Raw genomic sequence first — 25,463 nt, forward strand, 5'->3', positions numbered from 1 at the left:
CGATGGAGTAACCTTGAAAAAGGCTTTAACTGTCACTTTCTTATTCTGCCTTCCACATGTCTGCCGCTTCAGGTAATTAATTAACCTTGTTATCGGCTGTACCCGATTGAATAATTGCATCCCAAATGGAATTTTTCTTGTCTTACCGGGATCTTGATTAGGTCTATAATTAATCCAGGGACTAAAAAGCAGAGACGTTTGTCTGTCACTGACTGATGCCTGGAACAACGGGGAGCTCATTTAGTGCATGATCGGTGCAGATTGTGAGCAATTTGTGCTAATCAGGAAACAAACCTGCTGAAGACGACGGGGACGGCTTTGGTTGTAATGTGTTGGTTTATTTTCGCTGTGGATTGTCTGTGTGTGTGCTCTCTCTTTCAGTGTCTGTGTGTGTGCCAGCCCAAGGAGGTGACTGGTGGCTTGACTTCCCCCCTCTGGCAGGCGATAAGCTACGATGGAACTCTTTCCCCAATTAAACAATCAATCGGTTTTAAGACACCCCCACACGGACGTTTTGGACGCCCCTCGGTTTGCCAGATATGAGACTGGTTTACAGACCAATGCAGAGCTGGCTAAACACTGAAGCTTCAGTGTCCACCACATGGCAACCTGCATGAGCATCGACTCTAGCAGGTTGCTAATTCCTGATAAAATCCTAAATTAATGTCATCTAATATACTTTTTGTAAAAAGAGTCTCCTTGGCTGCTCTTTCATGTTGTATCTTCACCTCGTCTCAACGTGGCATTACAATGACACTGTTTTTGAATCTTTTAAACCAGGAAAAGATGAGGATGATGTGGGGAATATGCTTGGAAAGGAGAGGAAGCAAGATCAAAAACACTTGTTGGATAAATGAGATTCATGTGCTCGTTTCAAAATGAGTGATATCATTCAGTTATTTGGTTGAAAGGCCTTTGGTTTTTAAAGTCACACCGCCGTGTTGAACGTTGAATTCACTCTTACACCGACTGCCCTTTGCCACCTTCTCCTCTCCTCTCCCACAACCACAGCCTGTGTTCATTGTTGCCTGGACACAGCACAGCCACGACCACAAGAGCTGCAGATTGTCAACAAAAAAAGAAGAGCTGTACTTACAAGCCAGAGTTGGCCGGCTCCCAATGGCCAGCTTATAATAGTGGAGTGCTTCTGAGAACTTGTTGCTCTCCTGTAGCAGCAAACCGCTGGAACAGACAAAAGGACAGACGGTGCAGACAGTTTAGAGCTGAAAAGAAAAAAAAAACTGAAAAGAGGAGACACTTCAAGTTATAAAAAAGAGCTGCAGTTAGGATCAGACGAGAACACATGCAGCTGATAAAAGTGAGGAGGGAGATTTAGATGTGAGCAAACCACAGACATATGAGCAAACTGTGAGTGTTGACTGTGGATGCTTTGTGTCCACCCCCCCTCCACCCCCCACCCCCCAGGCTAAAACAGCATCATTAATAACCCTGTCAGACAGACGACACTCTGGAGAATACAAGACAAGACGGCAGCACTTCCTCTGAGAGAACAGCACTGATCAATGGACACACATGTAAAGGGAGAGCTCGTTCATTTGTGCGCACACACTCAAGTCATTGAAGCGTCTGTGAGTGGAGACACACTGAAAAGAAAATCTAATATATCAGTTTAAAAAGCCTCTCAGGCACATTTAGACATCAGCAGAGATGTGTAAAACACAGACTCACAGGTTATACAGCATGTCGGCCATGTTGCTGCGGTAGTAGAGGGCGTTTCTGTACGCCTGTTCGGCCTCCTCCATGCTGCCCTGGCTCTTCAAGACATTTCCGAGGTTGCCCCATGCTGACAGGACACAAAAGAGAAAGTTAATAAAAAAGAAAATGCTTTTTAACCCTCTTAAATACGACTTTGTCAGGATCTAAAAAAAAGCACCAGGAGAGGGAAAGTAATTATTTTCTTTTCCTCATTCACAGCCATCCACTGACACACGCTCTGTGTTTTTTAATCCCTGAAGTGGACGTTTGTCTGCTGCACCTGGTGCACCAAGACATCATGGGTAAAGAGAGATGACACACCAGGGGAGGTTTGTGCCAAAACCACCAGTCATTATGACAGAGTGCATGAAAAGAGGACCACCACGGAGCTATTGCAAAGCTAACAGCATTGGAGCTGAATGGTAGTAACTGACAGGTGAAACAGGGTCGCTAAAAGCTTTTGCACGTTTTGTGCAGACGCTGTGGAGTGTGAAGATTAATGTTGAGGTAGTGATTGGACGAAAAGAAAATAATTGGTTTAAAAAAAAGCAGCCTGTGCAGATTGCTATGTTATATAAGGGGAAACCTGCAGAGTTGGAAAATAAAGGAAAGGCAAAAGTGCAAAAACCTGCAGTACCTCAAATGTCCACTTGAGGCTGTCTCCAAAAGCAAAGGCATCCCCATTGGGTACCAAATTAAAATGTGTTTTCATCTGAATAGCTCATGTTTTTATTGGCCAAAGGGTGGGGGTGAATTGTTTTTATAAGTCATCAGTTTGGATTCAATTTAAGATGAGTTGTGCATGAATAAGCATCCACTTCTATGCCTCTTTCTAGATTAATCGAGCGTTAGGAGGAGAGAACATTTCTAATATGGCAATCGCCAATAACGGCGTCAAAACCAATTGATAGTTTTCAGTCATGTGACTGGTGCAGAGGCCTGGAGGGCAAAAAGAGTTTAGGGAAATGGCGGTCACCGTTGAACACTCTGTGGAGCTGCAGAACGGGCTTGATAAGTGATGCATGTTTACATCACCTGACAACCGCAGAAAAAAAACAGATTTTAAGATAGGCTGCAAGATTTGGCCACTTGTGAACTCTAAACAGCACACAGGACACCATCTCAATCGCTTATACCTAAGTCCTCATCAGAATGTTACTTAGTGATGTTTACATCGAGTGGAGAATCCTTCTCCTTGACCCTCCAGAATGAAAGTCTACAAAAGTAAGGGGTTAGGGTTTGTATTTTTCAATGTGGCTGTCCGTAATGCTCCTGCTCTCTAGGTAAGACAGGATTCTGTAAAAGAACAACCCGGGCTTGTTTCCTCGTTGGCTGGATCATCACACTGAACAACAACCCAAAAGATTAAAACACGTAGGTAGAAATGACCGGGCAACTTCTCTGCAGCATGCAGCAGTAAAACACCTCTATTTGTCTGCCAGGTGGGCGGTTTCACAAGTGTGTGATGTCACGTTGAAGCTATTAAGGGGTGACATTACTAAGACTTCATCCATGGTTCACACAGTCTCTGTATCTAACCTTGTGTCTATACTTTTCCAATTTACGAGTTTATTTTAAAGTTGTTTCACTTATGATATGTAGACGCATCAAACAGTAAATCTGCATAATAATCTTGTACAATATCGCACACTTAACACTTCTTTGTGTAAAGATTCTGTTTCTTCTTGCATCTGCATCAGTCGTATAATCAGAGATATCAAACCTTGGCTCGTGCTGCTTTTTCCAAAACGTGTTCAAAGTGCTAAAATATGCAGTGAGCCTTTAAGCAATGTGTTTAAGGTAATTAGTTGTGTAAAATTTCATCTACATGTATGAAATCCCCGGTGATGGTGCAATGTAATGGCAGGAAAAAGACAACATTTCCTGGAACAAGATCATTTAGGACCTTTCACAGGTAAAAGTTGCTTTGTGCATCTTGAATTTTCCAAGTTCAAACGAACCAGTGAGTGTGTTTTCTGTTCACTGTTTCATAAACATGATATTGAATGTGAGTGGGGGACATTGCTGCAGCTCTGCGGGGCTGACGCTCTGCCAAAACAAACAGCTGTCATGCCTCAGCTCCACTGCAGAATCTGAAAGGGAAATTAGCTAACACAACATGTCCCCGTGTTGCCTTGAGAGTTCCTCCTGCCCGCTCCGCTTTAACCGCAGCAGCTCGGACAACTTTGGATTGGACTCTGTTTCAGGTGACCTTGAATTTAAAGGCTGCTGAATATTTTATTATTGTTGTTAAAGTTGCCAGTTTGGGAAGAGTGACAGTGTCCTTCCAAGTGAGATCAGACTTCTGGTGTAATTGAACAGATTGCATGCTGGGTAGGAGATGATACATGAGCTCTCATAAACAAAAGTCAAATCAAAGTGCTTTAGACTGGAGTCATAAGAGTCACTCCGGACTACTTTTGCTTCTGAGTTAAACTTTTACAAACTTGAATATTCTGTCAGTGCAAAGGCTGAGACATGAAGAGGGGACATTGAAGCAGCTTTATATTGAAGTATTGAAGGTTTCAGAAGAGAGAAAGCACACGTTATTAATTAAAAAGCTTGCTCATTATTCAGACAATGTGCCTAGAGAGCATTCAGTATAAAATCTGTACATGGTGGAGCAGATATACCTGCACTGCAGAGGCCACGTTAACCATACATCTTACCTTTTGGATGTCATTTCTTTGAACAATGATGGAGAACTCTAAAGGCTGTCTGTGATTCTGACAAATGAGAAAACTGAGGCTGCTCCAGCGTACCATTTTTGTAATTCTCACACTTAAACTCCCGTGAGTCAAGCATCAATAATGTGGGAAAATCCTACCTACCATGTCACCGTATGACACAGAGAGCATTTGCATGGTTGTTTTCAGGACAGACCAGCTGGACAAAGCCGCAGGTCTTTTAATCCCAATTTGAGGGATAACTGCAATCTGTAAAAGTATTCAGTTTCTGCTGCCTAAGTGAGGGTTGTATTGAGCTGATGCTTGCACCACTCAAAGCTAATGTTTTGGTGTTATTGAGCCAACAATGGTGCAAGCTAACACTAGCATACTTGCTCAAGCAGACACGCAACACAGTAACTTGGTGGTTTGATTAGCATGAGCCATGCTGGAAATGCTGTCTCAGCCTAACGACAGGCTGAGAGCTGGAGCTGAGGCAGGTTTTAAGTCTCTTGACGAACTGTTACACCACGCCCATCTATCAATCAGGTCAGCTACACGCCTTATTATGAATAACTCTTATCCTTCATCAAATCAAAATGGATCAAAAAATTCACCCCCCGTACAGTGTGTGCCCATTGAAACATGAGCTAATCAGATTGTTTGTTTTGAACCAGGCTGTCACCTAGTTAATTTTTGCTGTTAAGTCAAGCTTTTTTGAATGGGTGTGTATGTGACTTCCTGTGCTTCTGCAACCAGCCTCTATTGGACACTCGAGGAACTGCTTAATTTTTCAACACGAGAAGTTGCCACTTAGTTATAACACATTATGATGGGATGTTTATGACCCTATCCATCAAAGACAGACAGTGACAGAGTCTAAAACAACATCTGCAAATGTGGGACCTCTGATTTCTGACAGGTATAAATTGGAGTTAAAACGTACCTTTAGCAGGATTGACATAAATCCCTGACTTGTACAGCATCTCCTCATTCCGCCAGTCCCGGTTCCTCAGGACCGTTTTGACCCCAAAGAGAAGCACCAGAGCAGCGCTGCAGTACACCAACATCGTCCTGAAGGACCTGCGTCTCAGACGGATGTACAACCACCTCATCCCCACGGCGACCAGCAGGCAGAAGCCCATGCTGGGGATGTACAGTACTCTCTCTGCTATTACAAAGCCCACATAGAAAAACAGGTTTGTGGCAGGGAGGAAAGGGATGGCCAGCAGACCCAGAGAGAACACCACCACATTTTCAGTGGTGGGCAGTGAAGTCCTGCTCTCATAGTGCTTTTTGGTACCATTTTGTGCACTATTGTTGTGAGTGTCTGTGTGGGAGTTGTTCAAATGTTCATGGTTGTTGTACTGGTAAGTGTGTCCGTTACTGTTCCCGTTTCTGCCGTTGGTGTAATGGTGAGCTTTGCCATTGGTTTCCTTCCCTTTAGCTGTGTGAGGCGTCCTCAGACTGAACCACGCCAACAAGAACAATCCGAGGTAAAAGGCAGCTGTATGTAAGTTCCTCCAGTCAGCAAGTCTCCTGATCAGAGGCAGGGCGTCCATCGACCAATCAAAGCTGAGCATATCTGGGCAAAGGAGAAGCCAGAAGTTGACGGCGGGCAGGTGGAAAAATGTCAGCGTCCTGGTGAGGAGAGAGGGAGAGTCGGCTGCTGGGTTGTCGGAGTTGGAGAAGTTCGGGGGTTTGTTTCCCATCCAGTAGAAACGTCCGGCCAGCAGGACGGCGCCCCAGGCTGCCAGCAAAAACACGTTCAGCAGCAGGTGGAGGTTCTTTCTCTGGAAGACACAGAAAGCACATAAACACTGATCAAACTCTCACATCACAGTAAACAAAAAGGGACAACTGTTGGAAAATACACTCAACATACGAGGGCCAAATGTGATTCTCTGGGCAGATGTAACATTTAGGAATCTTGGACTTTCACATTTCTCCAGATCGAAGCTTTGGATTGGACGTTGATCAAAGAAATGCTTCATCTTCCATCACTTTAACTCATAAATAAGAATAAAATGGCCTCCACAGTACAGCTGTGTAATGCCATCTGGAACTAAACGAGTGCTCAAGGATGGTTTAGAAAGTGTTAACTACATCGTGAAGCTTTGATATGTGTTTCATCACAAACTGGCTGGAGGGATCTTTTTGGAAACCCTTGAAGGAAGAACAAATCAGTCCAGTGCCATGTTTTTCTTTTCTATTAGTGACTTTTTAAACCACTTTTTGAAGCAAACCCAGAGGAGGGGAAGCAGGCCAGCTGTTATTAAATCCAGAGCATTAGCACTGAGTCAGTGTTTATAAATGAAGGTGAACCTCCATCACAACTTTCTATTCATGCACATAGTTCCCTCTGGTGATTCCAGAGTCAGCTACATCAAAACCAACGATATGAACTTCATTCATCACAATACACACTTGATATTTCCCAAAAGCTGCATGGAACTGCTTATGAAAAATATATTGAAAAATGACCGGATATACCTCCTCCCCAAAGCATTTTCGTTATAAGGACCGACTGACCTTTCTTAGGCCCCGTGTCTAGGCCCCAGGTTTTTTTTCCTGAGAATAGTTTGCAGTCGCTCCGTGTCTGATCGGGAAATAAACAATCTAAAATATAAAACGTGCAGTAAAAAGTAACTTCAAAGGCTTTCAACTGGATAAAAATGATCCGGATTTGGTAATCCGCTTCTTTTCTACAGAGGATCACGTAATCCAGTTCTCTTTTATCCTGCTATTTCAAAGAAAACCTGGACCCTGATTTAGGTACAGACTTTTAATGACTACCAAATCTGGATTACCTATGCTCTAAAGGGGACTTCACACTACATATTTTGTCCACAAGAGGCATCAAAATCCCCACAAACTGAAAGATCCTCACAGCTGCTGTTAATTAAAATTTAAAGGTCTGACATTATCCTCCTTTTCAACAAGTTCTCTAGAAGGGCTTGTGTGGCTCGGTGCTTTCTCGCTCCATGTCCTATTGTTTACGGTGAGAAGGCAGACTCAGAGGGCAGAACAAACACCTAGCTGTGGGAGTGTCACCCACCTGGGGGGGCCAAACGGCCTGTTTGAGCACACATTTTCTGAAAAGTGGAGCAGGCAAAAGCCGGAGAGGATGGACTTTTCTCATCATTGGGGGGCTTGTAGACAGACTAGAGACGTATATTAGAGTTAGAGAAATGTGGTAAAGTGGATTTTGAGTAATATGTCAGATCTGCTTCAGACTTGGTACGTTTTTGATGTCTCTGATTTTGTATAATGTTAACTTTAATATTGATGCTTTCTAGTGAAATATTTAATGAGGAATAAAATAAATTATTTAAAAGTCTTAAATGATCAACTATCTTGTAAATATTGTTTTTTACACATTTAATAGTTTTCTTTTATTTTCCCTGTAATCCAGTCTGAATCCAGCCTTCTAGTGTAATCCTAGTCAAAACGTTTGACTAACATAAACTGGAGGATTTATCCGGATTCAAACCAGGATTTGATTACTTGATCCTAATCCATTATGAAATGCTTTTTTTCTTTTGAACAACCCAAATTCAAGATCAAACCAGATAGCTTTTATCCTGTTGGATAATTGGACCCCAGGCCTCACAATCCAGGATGTTATCCTTTTCATTACACAAACTTGAACTTCAGGCTAAACTCATCTTACTTTGATTCCACTGGATGTGATCTTACACTTTCATATCCAAACGCCAAAGGGCACAGACGTGATCATAAACTTTACAACCTCTGCTTTGGGGGACAGGAGACAAGGCTTTGAACGCACCACTGACGAGTTCTGCAAACAACAAATTACCATGTTTTGCTGTGGTGAAATAGAGTAGTACCAAAGGAACGCCTCGGAGTTAATGTGTTCACTTCAAAATAAACACAAGACCTGCCTGTTCTCTAAAACGGTTAATCTCACCATGTTTATAAATCCTATCAGCACGGACTCTGAAGCACATTAGTATGGCCGAGAACAGCACAGTGTATGTTGATATTAAATATTCAGGGAGTTAAAATATCACACACAAAAAAATAAAAAAACTTGTGTAAGGTCAGCTCTGTCAAAAGCTTTGGGGGAGCTCTGACAACAGCCCGTATAGTGCCTCTGTGTTTCATGAAGATATTCCACCCATGAAGACAGTATTCAGCTGCTTGGTATCAAAAGGTCATCGCTTCTACCCACGTCACCATTTCTCATTAATGTATGGATCTGCCAAATGTGTTACAGTCAGCTCTGCATACATTTCAGGGGAAGACAGGAGACGGTAACTCCCAGAGTAAGGTCATTTATATGATATAGAAAGAATAAATAAGGCAAGGAATTATGGGTAGTGTTACCAAATGCTATACAATCACAAAAATGGCTTGTGTAAAGTAGTACAGTAGGAGGTAATTCACTATCTGTTCCAACCTGTCATGCCGTCTTGAATCTCAGGCAGATTCAAGAGGCCGTTGGGGCCCTATAGGCAAAACATTCAGTGGGGGGCCTCCAACAGCCAGTGTCCCAACGCTTACTCCTTTTCCTCTTTTTTTCATTTTTCTTTTTTCAATCCAAGATCAGAGTAATGATGCATGCAACACTTAGGAAGGCAATGAGAGTGAGTGCTGTCAGATGGGGCCCCCTGAGGGAGGTTTCCTACTGTCATTGCAAAATATGCACATTTTTCAGAAACTGCTGTGGTTTAAAGTTTGTCAGCGCCCCTACTGGACTGGGACCCCTTGCCATTCCCATTGTCGGAACCAAAACATTGCTAAAAAAAAGTATTTTTGTAAGTCAGACTGTGAAGGAGTTTGCATGAAATTACTTTGACGTTCAATTGTAACATGCTATTGTCTTCTGTTACTTCATATTGTTTATGATTGGAGTTAGAAAAAGGGTCAATTCATAGGTGTTTGTGTGCACCTAAAAATTCCATCACTGCAGAGGTCTGGGCTACCCCAGTCAACTGGACACACCCCTGATGAAGCTAGTTAAGCTGGAAACCACTGTGCTATCATAAGTGACTGTAATGTTAACTACACTCAGTTCACTGCAAGACTGGAAGAAAAAGCACACCAGGATGAAGCAACATATACAGTACTCAATTTATTATTTTTAAAGGTAAATAAGCCCCTACTGTTAAACAAAGGTTAACATGCCGTCAATGTATCATTTTAATTAGCCCTCAGTGACACGTAGCAAAGTAGCGTCTGTGCGCCTGCTGATTGTGGGACTCACTGCTAAAGCTGTCTTAAGACAAACATAAACACCATGAGGAGGAAACGAGACAGATACGGGAAAAGAAGATCTGCAGTTTTGTTCCCAGTCTTGCAGGGAATTGGACAATTTGAGAGGCGCCAATTAAAATAAACTGACAGCTTGCAACTGGTGTGATAAACCAAGCATGGAGAATTCTCTTATGAACGATGCAGGGACCACCATGTGACTTTTTAAATACTTGTGTTTTTGTAAATGAAATTGCAGCAGGATGTATTCATTGGTGAGCACTGGAGGTGTTAGTAGACATGATTTTATGACCTTCAAAGAGCCAGGTGTTCTGCTGTTTCTATTTTCTATGCTGAGCTAAGCTAACAGGCTGTAGCTTTACATTAATTGTAAAGTAGGGTGATCATACATCCCAATTTGACTGGTACCTTCCAGTTTTCAAGCACAGTGTCCTGACCCCACAAATATCTATAAAGCACTAATATGTCCTGGTTCTGAACAGTCCCTTTCCTGGTTTTAATCCATTGAAATAATCCTGATTGGTCTGTATATGTGTCAATCAATCAGAGCCAATAGAGAAACATCCCTAATGCACCACCAGTCAAAGTCCAATACTGATTGGTTTAAACATGTATCATTAAATCTTGGGGTTGCGGCTGTTGCTTAGCTAGCCTAGCTTATCATGCGAACAGGACCTACTGCGTAACGACAGGTAGGCGAGCTGTCATGGCGAAAATAAAGTTTTCCAAAGACCTCCAGGAGAGTTACAGCTTCCTTCAAGAAGTACCAGCCAATGAATGTGCTGCTTTTTGCACACACTGCAAGTGTCCATTCTCAGTCGCCCACGTTGGAAATGCAGACATAAAGCCAGGCAGGAAGTAGAACTGTTATGATTTATTTCAGTGAGGCAAACGCTGTTTAAAGCTAACTTAAACAAGCTGATCAGGAGGAAACATTTACCCACCATCGATACAGTTTGCGGTAAATTAAAGTGTCCTGATTTGGAGGTTTGGAATAAGGTCGCCCTATCGTAAGTACAGAGTGGTTATAAATCTTCACATTGTACTTGCACAAGAAGCTTATATAAGTGTTACGATCTTAATGTATCCTCCATCCTGTTCAGTGCATGGTTAATATTATGAGGCCTGACACAACTTTAAAATGACTTTGAAAAAAACTCTTTACAAAGTGCCAAACAAACTGTGATAATTGTTTAAACTTGAGTGTACAAATGTCAACTGTTCATATCTCAGATTTTAGAAAAACAGAAAGTATGCACCCAGTGAAGCGCTTAAATCGAAACCCAACTTCTGAAGAGTATCGGTGTTATTTACAGTCAGCAGCTGTCCAAAATGAGCTCTCTCCTTAAACTCATAGTAAGACTCTTTCATCTGAACTTCACATGAACTCGTGGGAGAGATGGATGGTTATCATCCTCTTCAAATCTCACACACAAGGTTTCAACATGCACCTTCCATCCCTCAACCCGCTGGAGCAGAGAGCCAAAGATCCTGTGGCTACTTTTTAATCAAAGCAGGTGAGCAGGAACTCTACAAAGAGCTGAAGTGGACTGAAGTGGTCTGAGGGGCCCCGGGGGCTGTGCTTTGTGCAGACTTCACCACAGAGGCCTGCTTAGCCGTGTTAATACATCTCAATCACTGCTTCAGGGAGATCCAGTGTGGATTTATGAGGCTCTTCTCTGGCCCGAGCATGGGCTTACAAGACACCAGCTCAAAGTAAACTCAGAGAACTGCGTGGAAAGAGACTTGAAGAAAAGCCTCCTCTATTTTTCAAGTGAACCGGTCATCTTAAAGGGGCGCAGCGCCAGGTTCCCAACCAGCCCATGAGCTTATTTCTGTTCCTACATGGCCAACTTTGCAATCTTTGATTCTGCACATTTTGCTCTGTTCATGCAGTGATGTGACCAGCGTCTGCAGGTGTGGCTTATACCATAAAACCTAGAATAAAAGTCACACTGGTATATAAGACGCAGTCTGTTTTGGGGGTCATCCAGAGGGAAAAAAAGGTTCAAAGTGTCTTCCTGCGTAACGATTATTGTGTTTAACAAAGTCCACCACATGCAATTTCTGTGCAGCTGTGTAGCTCTTCTAGTACCATCTTTTTATTTATGTGGAGTTTGTAATCCTGCTACCTGTACGGTTAAAGCTCTCGGCGTACTGTGATAGTTGGTAAGTACCAACCAACACACCGAGTGTTGTGCTGCCAATCACTGCTGTTCTCTGCATTTTAAACAGGTACTGTATATCGGTACACAGTTTGGATGAACAAATTGGTATTAAAAGTGTGTCTTACTGGGGCGCTGGTGGCGCAGTGGTTAATGCGCACTCCCCATATATGGAGGCTGTGGTCCTCCAAGCGGACGACCCAATTTCAAATCCCACATGTTATTCCCAACTCTCTTGATTTCCGACTCTATCCACTGTCCTGTCTCTACAATAAAAAATAAATATTCAACAAGATAAAAGTGCGTCTTACTTACACCAGATTTTACGTTTAAACCTCTGAGCTTCAGAATGTGCTTAAGCTAACAACAACCTGACTGCTCTCATTTATGCTCATACCTGTCGTCCATCCAGACGCCGCTGCTCAGGACTGAGGCAGTGTTTCATTTGCATTCCTCGTGCTGCTCTTGCACATTGAGATTTCCCTTTTGCATGAAGACTAAAGTCTTTGGGGCAGTATTGAGAACATAAAACAAACCCCTTGATTGAACTTCACACTAATGTAACCCCACTGCTCCTCCTCTTGCCCTACTTTGCCAACTGCTCAGACTTTCTGAGGAACATGAATGTGAAAGCAAAGAAGCATATGGGCAGTATGCATAACAGGAAGTTCTCCAGAGATGTTCTGGAGGACAGGTTACAGGAGGGGGCCGACATGAACCCTCTCTTGAATAAACAAACATTGATTTTCCCTAATATGTTTGCGGTTAATATGTTCATTCGAAAGCACGAGTTTGCCAGCCGGGCAACGGCTCCCTGGGTGCTCCGGCTCCATTATGCAGGAAAAGCGAGGCATTCCAGCTTTTTTCTTTAGTCTATAATCCAGTTTAGTTTGAAATAAGTGGTTTAGCAAAACCCCGCAGGAGGCAAGAGGGCAGGCTTTTTTTTTCTCTCCTCTTGTGTTGGAGGCGCAATCAGCTCAGAACTGAAACAATTTAGCCTTTATAAGGCAGGCGTGTGAATAACATATCCTTGGAGATGAAATGCAAAACAGGCCAATTACAGAATCCCTATTAATGCCTGTGCCTGCCTCGAATTGACTGAGGAGAAAATGTTTTTTTTTTTTGTTTTTTTTACACAACCACAGGGATGTTGTGAATAAATTGTTGGAGCTCTGAGAGAAATGTAATTCATCAGTCTGGAGAAAGAGCTCCAGTCATTCACGGCCTGTCTGCATAATTGGCTGATGCACACCATACTATTTTCTTAAGAGCATTTAAGAAGGATCCATCACACGACACGTCTAACTAGCCCATCAAAGTGCAACGCCACGACCATGCTCACACTCCAGCGAGCACCGTCAAGTAAAAATCCTGTGAAAGAATGAGTAGCATGTACCCCCCCCCACCTCCCCCCCCCCACCCCACACCCCACACCCTCCTCTTCATCATCACCAAGATCAATTGTCTGCAGAGGGCCTTTCATCAAGCTCCTGCTTCACATTGATGGACTTGTAATGGAAGTGAAAATGAGCTCAGGGTACCAATCAGAGTCTAACCACCTTCAAAGCCTCACACACACACACACACACACACACACACACACACACACACAGAGTTGAAATTGATACCTAAAATATAAGAACGCCAGATTGTTTGGAAAGGTGTATTTTCTCTATTTAAGTGTGATGGATGGGTACTATACACTTGTCCCGTGTCCTTTGTCTTTTGCGGCTGGATCGACTAATCAAGCTGGTGGTTGACGAAGCACACATTCTCCACTAATCTTTCTGCTTCTTATCAGCCCCAGCTGTTGTGATCCTCCCCCCCCGAGACATTAAAGACTCCTTGGGTGTAAAAACCTGGTTGTGAGCCGGCTAAACAAGATAAGAGCTGACTATTACACTTCCTAACAACGTGTTATGGATCACCAACAGCTGCCTCATGTTTCCAAACGTGATTAAGCTGATGCCTGACGCTCTCTGACGCAGAATATGAAAGCTGTTGTCTCGTTTTTTGGCTCATTTTATAGTCATTGTTGCAACATTGATTTTCCTTGAAATGCTACTGCATCTGTATGATTTCTATATATGTATTCTTCATTCTCTTGTAGCTGCAGGACAGAGTCTGCAAGACACATTTACCCTTGAGGACAGTAACGTATAACTTATCAGAGAGATGTTGAATACACCAGTGTCTCTTAACATTTTTTCAGTCGATCATATGAACACAGGTTCAATAAATCAGACTTTGAATCATCTCAAAAAGCAACACATTCACATTCCTCAATTTGTCACATATCTAGCTCAGATAATCTCCATCAGCCCTGTCATCACTTCAGGACAGATAAACGTCTGAGTGTGAAACTGCAGTACATGGTTTACTTCAAGGCAAGTGGACCTCTGCTGGATCGTGGACCACATGGTGCCAGAGGTCACAAAGTCAAACCCTGCAGCAGACCTGACTGGCACTGCTTGTGATGAAAGCTTTTAACCCCTGTGAACCAATCAGAAAACCCTCAGAGTCAGCTGTAATGGTGGCTGGACGGCGAGGGAGAGAATCTGTCTAAGAAACAGTAAAAGGCAAGAAATGAGCAGGAATCATGAATAAAAAAATATGAAAAGGGGGTGAAAACATACAGATTCCATGACGGGAGATGTGTGTGAGGCCACTTTGGATGCATATTGATTGGCAGGTTACATTTACTGTCCTGAATGTGAAAAGAACAACAAGACTGACTGAAAAAAAGAAGTGGTGGCCGACTTGGTGAGAGCAAATAAATCCAAGCAAGAACTTTTCCAACCATGACCTCGTAAAAAACACGCCAACTCATGCTCTCTCGGTCAGCTTTTATTAACCATAATCATTGAACCAACACAGGATCCATTTCTCCTGAAACCTTCACTCAACATTCCCGCTCGTCTCCCATTAAACACACTTACTTTAAATGTTCCCATCATGCCACAAATTATCTACACTGTGTACTTAAGCTAGGTGATCCCTGCGTGGAGGTCAGAACGGCTCGGTCGTTCCTGCCGCTGTAATCAGAGAGCAGTTATTCTGTCATCAATGGCAATCAGGCATCCATAGATTTATAACAGCATGGGGAAGCTGTATCTCCATCTGACAGCCAGCGGGTGTTTGTGGAGGGGATGAAATCTGAACTTGAGTTGTAATAGAGGGGTGTGCTATAGGATGGCAGGAGGGACATAAATTAGGTTCTGAGGCCAGGATCCATAAACAGATAATCAATGGAAAATCCTTCAGTTTGCCAACTCCTCAGTGGTTTCTCAAACTTGAGTTGATAAAACGTAACCAAGGCAACAAATTCTCTCAAACATTTTCCAAAAGTCTGCTTCCAGTTCAGTTCCTCAACTAACCAGACCCAATGACTCAGAGTTGTAAGAAAAACATCACACTACCTCGTAAGGATGTGACGATACCTCGCAGTACAATTGAATATCAAAACAAATATGGACAACCTAAATCGCTGAGACAAAAAATTTAAGCGTAATACTCCTTTTTTCAACCAGCAGAGGTTGCTATCTGCCATCAAGTTATTATTTTTTCTGCAATTTTTGCCTTTATTGAATAGGACAACTGAAGAGAGACCGGACATGTGGGGGGAAGAGAGTTGGGGTTGACGAGCAGCAAAGGGCCGAGGTCGGATTCAAACCCAAGGACAGCGAGGAGTACAACCTCTGTTTTAACCTGGTGTTTGTTCTGCCCTCTGAGTCTGCCTTCTCACCGTAAAAAATAGGACATGGAGCGAGAAAGCCAGAGACACCCAAGCCCTTCCAGAGAGGGGGCGTGGTCAGACACAGCTCATTTACATATTTAAAGGTACAGACACAGAAACAGTCTGTTCTGAGCAGGGCTGAAATAGAGGGGTTTATAGGCATGATCAAATACAGGATCAGAGTGGATTTAGAACAAGAAACTTCACAGACATGTTTTGAGGAGCTCTGAGACTTATTTAAACTGGTCTATGAGGAGGAGAATATGTGACCTTTAATAGTTTGAAACAACACTTAGTTCATCTTCATCTGTACACAATAAAATGTAAGTTATAGTCGGAAGAAGTTAGAGCATCGAGCCGACCAGACAATAAGGATATAATGACGACGGAAAACAAAGTGGACTCAAACCCCTTAACGTTTCATACGAGATATTTATTGAGTGAAACCACAGAAATGGTTTGAAAAATAAACGGAGTGTTCCTGATTTCTGGTCTTTAGTTTCCCATATTTATTTTTGCTGCGCGGGCCAACTAGACTATGTGACCACTACTGCAAATTTGCTCTGACAAGATGCTGATTCAAGCTCTACAGAGACAGATGTGTGGGTTGGAGGGAAGTGCTTTTGTGCTCCATGCTGCTTATAGACTCTCAATGACTTCAGGGACAAATGGAACATAATATATAAAGAAAAAGACATCAAAATGGACAGTTTCTAAAGACTGGTTTCCAGCTGTATCCAAACCAGATTAGTCCAGCCCATGCATGGATTTCCAGTCATTACTTTGCATTTGGGAGATCAGAGTCATTGTATTGCAGGGTTTAGAGAGGCGGTAAGCTCCTGCAGGAATAAGACAAACACAGCCAGAGCTCGGGTCCAAAGCTAAGCAGATAAACTGTCAGAGGGACGTCAGAAGCTGAATGTAGAAATTGTTCCGATTGCATTTTTTCCCTCTGAACCATTTTTTGAAAATAACTCTCTGGTGTGTCATGTTACCATCGACCACATCTCAGTGACAGCACGCCATTTGTTGCTGTTTATACTGGCCAGTAACAAGCACGAGAGCAGCTCTGCGGACGTAAAAGAAAAAAAAAGATGAATTGTGGTGTGGGTTGATGACGAACAGCAGGAACAAGAATTACCCATAACGCAATGATGACTTACATTTTTCTTTTTTTTTTTACCATTGGTACCTTCAAAGGTTTTCCACAGAATAAGCAGTCTGGTGGCATTGTGTGCGAGAGAGCAACTATGAGACAACGGCCTTACAGCAATCTTGCATCAAATGTGGACGCTTAATAATATGAAAACAGACAAACCCGCAGAGAATTAACACCTGAATCTGCAGCTTCTCTGGGCCTAGCTGAGCGTTTTAGAGAATTAGTCATTAGACCGACCCGTTTCGGCTTCTGACCTTCATCAGGGTGTTTTTGGATAAGGGTGTTTTACACACCATCCGACAGGTTAGATGAACCCAATATACCAAAAGGACGCTGCATGACCTGTCATGTCATGGATTCTTATACACTCATAAAATCACTTTAAAATCAGAAAAAAACAAAAACGACCTCCGAGAGAAAATATGATGGAGAACTCTTGAGGGGACGCCAGCAACAAAACAAGAGACACGCAGAAGGTGGAATCTAAATGAGAAGTGAGACATGCAGACATCTCGCAGAAGGTCTCTGAGCCTCTAAAAAAATCTCTGTGCCGGCTTGAAGTGAGGCAGGTATGAAAACTCAATTCTACGCCGCTTTGCCTCCAGATTACCAATGAATCTAGGGATCGCGCGAAGAATTCCCAGATGTGCTGGCACAGAAATCAAGCACCTGAAAGTCTCTTTTCGGTGCAACACTGTGAAAGGATGGCAAGCGGTAAGGCACAGTTTGTTCTTTGTCTACTCGATACGGTTACGACGAGGGTTTCCACAGCAAATCAGTAGACTTTTTAAAACAACCTGCAGGTATATTATGTGTCATAGTGAGACATCATGGGCTTGACTTGTAGGTCACAAAGACTTGACAGCACTTTGTAAATTGATGTGAGTCTCATTACCAAGAAGATTTCTCTCCACAGATCCTGTTGTGGAGAATTCTTTCCACATTTTGCATCCGTGTTTACTACCCAGGTTATTGTCCCGTGCGGCTTTGGCTTTACTGCTGTGATAATCATTCCAGTGTGTCACAGAAGACAAATTAGGATTTGGTGTGGGCCAGAGACCGTTTAGTCCACACGGTCGACTGAATGTTTCAAACTGCAGCTCAGCAGCTAAACAGGAAAGAATGGGAGACAATTAGAGAGAGGACTGTAAGAGCAGGATGATGAGACCACAGCTGAGGAGCACGAGTCTGCATGTGCTCAATAACAAAGGCTTTCTTTAACGCACTATATTACTCATGAGCCACTGCTTATATTTCACTTTGTTAAAATGCAATCTGTGATAGTTTAACAACATCAATTGCCAGCATTCTCTCGCTCATATCTTTAGTGCAGACTGCGGAGGGGAGGACACATTAGTGCTTTCAGACGCTGTCTGACAGTTTGTGCAGACACGATCAGGAAAACAAAGTGATGAAGTTGGGGGAATCTGCTCATGGCTCACTGTGGGAGTTTGTGCAGTCGTAAACCAAAACTTCAGACATGTCAGAAATGCATCCAACCGGTTGAGAGCAGCTGATCGAGCCGTGAACGGCCATCGTGCCCGACTTCAGAATCAGTCATTTGACAAAAAAAATGCCGGTCTGTAATCAAACAGTGTACCTCCAGTTTAAGGAATACTCTCCAGGCTAACAGACTAATATCCCAAACCTTTACTGAAGCAACAAATAAATAAGTAAAATCAGGCGCCACTGAGGTTCACACATGCTCAGAGGGGACTCTCTTAGACTGATTCATATCGCATGTTTTAGTAACATCAGCTTGGTGTGTGGATGTTTGTATCCTAAAATAGAGCCTCCCGTTACTGCTGGTTCATGGGAAGCGACAGGCCATCTGACAGACGCATTGCCTCCTGAAAATGTCTACAGCAGACTCCCGCTCTCTCCCTCTCTCTGTCCTTTGGCTGGCCCTCCATTAACGTCTCTCTGCCTCCTCTTCAACTCGCTCTCCTTCCTCGTCTCCTTCACACATGCCCTGTTTCTCCTCAGCTCTCCCGCTCTGTGCTTGGAGCGCCCACGGTGATGACAGACCTCTCCTGGAAAATGCAGCCTGCACAAGAGGAACGTCTGCCGGGACTCAACCTTTTTTCAGGTAACGGTGTGGACCGCTGTGTCTTCAGGAGGCTGAGGGAACGCTGCAGGACGTGCTGACACGATGCAGCGGCGAGCTTGAAGACAGAAGCCGACATGTTTCCTTTTCCGCTGTTTGTTGAAAGTGGCCGTTTGCCCGTTTCACATCTGAATGATTTCATTTCTCTCATCCATCTGAGAGACTTTGGCAGCAGTTTGTAGTTTATTGGATATCTGGTTATGCTTGTTTGGATTAGGATTCCTAAACGCTGTATTTACCGTCTTAAACAAACTATTCACATGAGAAAACTGTAACCTGCCGCACAGCTCTGAGGCCTTCCAGTGCACACATTCATCTCTTCGGTTAGCTTTACATAACCACTTACAAGAAAGGCCCAAAAAGTCATCGAGTTGCTATAAAACTGTGAATAGAGCAGCAAAATGGAACATGTAATGAATAGTGAGATTTCACGATATGTCCACATGACAACTAACAAAGGCGTCCTTCTTTTTTTACTGGTCAGAGCTGGAAGTGCAAAGTACCAGCGCTCTGCCTGACTGAGTCTACATACCACTTTATTTGCTGGGACCATAAAAGGAGCCAGAAACAGGAACTACGGTCGTCAACTGAAACAAAGGAACAAGCTATATTTAGCTGGTGTTTCATGACTCTTGAAATATAGTTTGCAAGGCTTTAAATGTAAAAATATGGAGAGTGAGTTTGTCTGATTTTGTTCTGGAATAAAAGAAACAAGAAATAATGACACTAAGCAGGTCAGTTACCACGTTGTCAAGAGTACTGTATAAGACAACCCTGACCCTCCTTTTCAAGAGCAATTTATAAAGTAAGACTTTTTACAGTTCATTTCTCAGACAATTTAAGACATAAGGACATCAGAGAGTAAGAACAACACAAGAAAGGATCTAGAAAAGAGGACAACGTCAGGAAGTGCAAACGAACAAGTCTGATCGGACACACAGGTGCTGACAGGAAGTGACCAGAGGCAGAGCACAACATGAACAGCTGTTCTTGAGAGTTCTAATCAGCTTCAAACCATCATCATCGTCATCATCATAAAGGTTGTAGGTGTTCATAAAGAGCTGGGTCTTTATCTTTTACTTAAAGGTGCAAAGGGACTCTGCAGATGGAGTTTGGTAGTTTGGTCCGCCCCCCTGGCTCTGCAGCTGTGAGTGACAGTTGCCGTAAGTCATTAGCGGTGAACTAGCTATACAGAGAAGAGGCTCTGTCTGTTTTGTGAAGGTATATCAGCGTTTTAGTCCAGACCCCGAACAGAAGACAACCCCACTTTTTTCAGGTGTTATTTAAGGGGAATAAAAAGGGTCACATATTCAGGCCAATACAATATTTTAAATATTGTGGCTGTCTTTACTATGAGGCCGTTTTTCCTGTCTGCATGGGTAAATCTATAATCCCTTGTGAAAGCCTAATGATTTAGAGAATAGAGACAAACCAGTAAATCTATATATGTCTCCAGTTAGACGGCCTGATGTATGCATTCGACTGATGCTGCAGGGAGTTGGTGCTGGGCCACATCCCTCTGCAGGATCCAGGTATTATATGACATATAGAACTGTGGATTCATGGACATGCTGGCTATAAAAAGACACAATATGTCATCATTTTCTACAAGAAGTGAAGTGAGTGAACAGAGTGAAATATTTCACCTCCCCAGCTGTATTTGGGCGTGATTTTTCTCACCAGCACGCGGCTGTTTGAGGGATTTTTCCATCTCTTTCTTCTATTCCATCTCCTCACAGCAGACACAGTCAGGGTCACCGTGCTGGCTGTCGCCGGCTCTCTGCCTGTCAGGTTCACTTATCCCTGATGAACAGGAGGCTGAAGCAAACCCAGCTCAAGTCACTTTCTATCACTGTGGTTGTACTCTCCTCGTTTTACCCCAAAGCAACACAGAAAGCATCTGAAAGACCTGTTCAGTCATCTGGGATGGAAATGTCTTTAATATTACCTGCTGCTGCCTGTGCAGCTGCCTTCATATGAAGCTATAAGTTAATATTAAAGATTGACATTCTGGGATGTATGCATGCTCGCTCTCTTTTCAGAAGTAAGGTTGTGTCTCATTCCTTACTCCCTACATAGAGAGTCCTCTGTAGTGGACTATATTGTGCACTCATTCAGCACAATCAAAAATGACATTTCAAACATTAAACGCTCTCTCACCGGCCACCGACATTAGTTATTGTTACTGTCAGAAAACTAAAACATGCAGCTTAAAGCCAACCGAGGATCAATAATAATCACGGTATTATGCAGATTTTCACAAAACAGTTAATAATTTGCCACCAAGACTAATTTATTTGTGCTTACAGACTCTGGTCATCATCAATTAGACACACCATAGACTGTAAATATTTATGGAGGAAGCCTGAGTGACATCACCCATCTGTTCCTGCAGGGGGCTCTGGGGTCACATCCATGGCGGTCTCCGTGCTGGAAATGCTGTCTCATCCTAACTTTCAGTCAACCTAACGACAGGCTGAGAGCTGGAGCTGAGGCGGGTTTTAAGCCTACTGATAAACTGTTACACCGTGCCTACCTATCAGGTCAGACAGGCGCCTAATGGATAACTTGTATCGTTCATAAAATCAAAACAGATTGTTTTTTTAACAACTCAACCCCCGTACAGTGTGTGTCGTAATTAATGCGGTAATTAGACATAGTTTTTTTTTTTTTTTTAACCAGGTTGTAAACATGTTAATCTCTGCTGGAAAAACAGGCTTTTTAGAATGGGTGTGTATGTGACTTCCTGTGCCTCTGCAGCCAGCCTCTAGTGGATACTCGAGGAACTGCAGGATTTTACACTTCAGCCTTGGCTTCAATTTTCAACACCGGAGTTTTTTTATGTTCAACAACTTCCTAACTGACATCAATAAGCAGAAATGGAGGGAGGGTATGGAGGGCAAACTCTTAGTTAAAGACTTATTAGCTATAGATTGTGGTCATGTAGTTAATAGTCAATATTGTGACCTTAATTTAAAGTGCTACTGATTTGATTCCTCCTCTTTTATGTGCGGATGTGAGCATGAGAGTGACATCAAACATCTAACTATCAGCGACAAAGCAAACAAGCATGTTCCCCAAAATGAGTTATTTTGTTTATCTATAAATGTGTTTCCATTATTCATGCCCTGCACTGCCCATTTCCATATCCTGACCAGAGGCGGTGGTGTGTATCCCCATGTGAGAGGCAGGTGGGCGAGGGCAGGGGGCACAAGCTGAGCCCACCAGGCCCAATCCATCACACGGTGACAGGAGCCATTAGAGCATGGAGGAGCATCTGTGGAGCCCCAGGTAAGAATGTATCGGCCGGGCTGTGTTTCACTTCACCTCATCTGATACACAGCAAGGGTATGTATGGGTGTCATATTTTGTAGAGTCTAACGCTCACACATACACATAGCTTGGCATGGAAACAGTTACTGCACACATACATCTGCCCTCCTTGTCCTCCATACCTGACATCACCGAGGTCATCACAACTACACCTGAGCGCTCCGGTAAACTCAGCTCTGTCGCCCTCCAGACACACAACACACACACACACACAGCGTGAGCACTGACCTTGCGCTAATAGCCAAAGTGTGAACAGAAAATTGGAGGTGTGAAAAGACAAAGTGACATTCTCAAAGGGCCAGCTGGGTCGCGTCCCAGATTTGGAAAATGGTTTTCCAGTCGCTGGGTCATCTCAGCGTGGACGGGAAACAAAGGCGACCCGCAGAGGAACGTCTCACGTTTCTCTGAAGATATATTTGAGCCTGTGTGTTTCAAAAAAGGTCCTGATGGATGTAGAGCATCGTCATGACATCACTAAGGTAATTCTTCTTGATCCAGTTTACACTTTCAAAGCAGTCAGATTTCTGTGTAATGTTTTCAAATCCTTGTTCTCTTCATGTTCCTGTCAGGAGAGTCGGCCCCTCAGGGACTGTGACTCACACTCTACCTGTGTGTTAACCATCAGTATCGTGTCTCCTCTGTGGAAACGACTCGTGCACACTTTCTCTTTCTTTTTTCAGCCAAGAGTGTAAGGAGCATAACGTGGGAAGAACAACAACTATAAAAACAGTCAGTTACATCGTTATGATTAGGACTTTTACTTTGAATGTACAGCCTTATAAATCTCAGAGCCAAATTGACTCCTTTATTTGTCCAAACATTTATTTAACTGGTCAGCACACAGAGAAAGAAGTCCTCAGGACCGATCATTTACTGCATTACACTATGGAATAAACATCACCAGCTCACAATAAAAAACATTCCTTCCTCCACTTAATGAAGAGCTCTAATTACGTGTCAGTATCTGTTTTAGAAAATTAGCCTATTAACGAATGCAGTGCGGGAGAAAGTCTTGTAAAAAAAAAAAAAAAAAAACACTTTTCCACATAAATTTCAATTACAACACACATGCACTTACACTTTTGCCAACTCTGTTTCATTTGCATGCTTTCAGCCCGCTGCTTGGAGTTACGCAGAGCCCAACAACACATGGCTATAAATGCTCCAATCAGGCACTCAGAGGCGGAGAAGTGGAGAATATCACCACTGTAAAGGTCACACTGAGTAAACAATTTAATTACAGGTTTTCTCAGCATGTGTGTTTAGGAAAGAAATAAGTAGAACTCAATGTGAGCTGCAGACACACACACTGGGGCTGGGGGTTCAACACTGAACACACACACTAACAGCAGGGAGGGGGTATTATTTTAAGTTATTAAGTTTATGTAAGTAGAACAGTGATGGTTAGCAGTGGACCAGTGTCATCTTAGTTTTTTATAGCTTGATGCTAACACATAACCGTAATTGCCATTGCCAACATGCTAACAGAGTTAACATCGTAATGTAAATAATTTTACCTTAAAGGGAATTAAAAATTGTTCAAATTGTTGAACATATATGTTCGTAACCTGAGTGTCTACCGACCCACAAAATGTGAAATAAACCCATCCAGTCCTTTGTTTGTGGTCTGCATAAGTCTCACAACACACAGAAAAATGCTCTGTTTCAAATGTGCTCTCCTTGTGATGTCACAGTGGGATTCTGGTTAAAAAAAAATCCCCTCCCCTCCCCTGGTATCTCCACCCATGGACTCCTCCACCAGCCTAGAGCAAAACTTTTGCACAGGTCCGCCATTTTTATTCTCGCTAGCGAAGGAGTGATGTCTACCGGGAAAACTCAGGTGGGGGGGGGGCTCATTGCATTTAAAGAGACACACACACTAAAATGCACTGAACTTGGCGGTTAGGTCGCGCCCAAAGTACAGAGACCGTGGTCCTCCAGGTTTCGGGTCCGACCTGCAGTTCCTTTCCTACATGTCATTCACCACTCTATTTTCAGATTTCCTACTCTATCCACTGTACGTCAAATAAAGGCACAAAAGATTCTGAGTTAGTTTCTTAGCATCGCTACGTTTCTATCACTACAGTTGTGTCATCGGTCAAAGGTGGGTGGCCTGTGAGAAGATCATGGAGGCGAGGTCAAGACACCTGTCCATCATTTACAATATAGAAGTGAATGGAAGAGGAGGGTACAGAGCTTGGACGTGTCTTTCTAGGAACTTTTAGGACCCTCCCCCCTTTTTTTTGATTCTGCAGTGCAGGAACTATGAACTATTTTAGTACCTAAAACCGTGTTAACCGTGCATACAGAGTAAAAGTCCCCATGGTGTGTTGTCCTCAGGGAACTCTGTAGTGGATAGTTCCTCTTCAAAAGGTCACAAGAACTGTTCGTCTGAAAACAACTTACGTCAATATAAAGTAGTTTAGCGGTTGCTACTAGGGTTCAAACAAACTTTATAACAATCTGTTGTAAGTTATTTGAAGAATAAATGTTCTCATCTTTATTTTATTAGAAAGGGAGCTCTTAACCCTGCAGGCCCATTTATCCCCGCGGTCCCTGATCGAGACCATTATGGGATATAAAAAGTTAAACTGCAGATTGATGCCTTCAAAGTCCGGAAGAAAACAAAGTGCTGATGGGTGACTTTTATTTATCTAAAGAGCATCATGTTTTTCCTTGAGCATTATGAAGTTACACTAAATCTCTTAATAAAAGCTTCTTCATGCCAGAAGGATCCAAGAGCGTCACTGTGGACCCCGAACATGTGTTCATCCAATTACAGCTCGGCCACAATTGTTCCCCTCTCGCTGTCTCGTCTCTTCGTCTTTCCTTTCAGCCAAAAACATTCTTATACTTCTAACATGATCACAGGCAGAAGTAGACCCACACTTGTATACTGTAAAACACACTGATCAGAATCACAGTCTCTATTAAAATGATCAGGATGCAGGATGGAGACATTTACACCTGGGTGAGTATCACGAGGGACGAGGAGGACTTTATTTGTTTTGAAGAGCATGATGCTCCTGTTCCAAGATGCAAAATTCACATTATGCAACATGCACCCAATAAATCACGATAATATCCATGCATTACCTCGTCCCTTTGATTTGAATGCAGACAGACTACAGTTAGAGTCCTGATGGAATGAGTTATGAGCCCACATGGAATTACAGCAAAGCTCCCGGTCTCCGCTGCCTTCATCCATCAAACCGCACACAGCAGCAGTAACGACACAAAGGAGATTTTGGGCCGATACAAAGCTCTAATGTAATGCACTGTGCGCCACAATCAGATAAGCGGGATCATTTCACCATTTCCATCGTTAAATGTAAAACGACTG

The 25,463-nt window shown here is 43.0% G+C and overlaps 1 protein-coding gene across 1 annotated transcript in view; it reads right to left on the reverse strand.

The window, feature by feature from the left end:
- The window catches only part of tmtc2b (transmembrane O-mannosyltransferase targeting cadherins 2b), a 110,508-nt gene that overhangs the window by 33,723 nt on the left and 51,322 nt on the right, over positions 1 to 25,463 (reverse strand). Inside the window, exons 3-5 of the mRNA XM_061036693.1 lie at positions 5,329 to 6,175; positions 1,690 to 1,804; positions 1,097 to 1,182 (exon numbers count right to left, since the gene is read on the reverse strand). Coding sequence (XP_060892676.1) covers positions 1,097 to 1,182; positions 1,690 to 1,804; positions 5,329 to 6,175 — 1,048 coding nt within the window. The remainder of the gene's footprint in view (positions 1 to 1,096; positions 1,183 to 1,689; positions 1,805 to 5,328; positions 6,176 to 25,463) is intronic.

This window comes from Labrus mixtus, chromosome 4 (genome assembly GCF_963584025.1).
Source record: "Labrus mixtus chromosome 4, fLabMix1.1, whole genome shotgun sequence".
NCBI classification, from domain to species: Eukaryota; Metazoa; Chordata; class Actinopteri; order Labriformes; family Labridae; genus Labrus; species Labrus mixtus.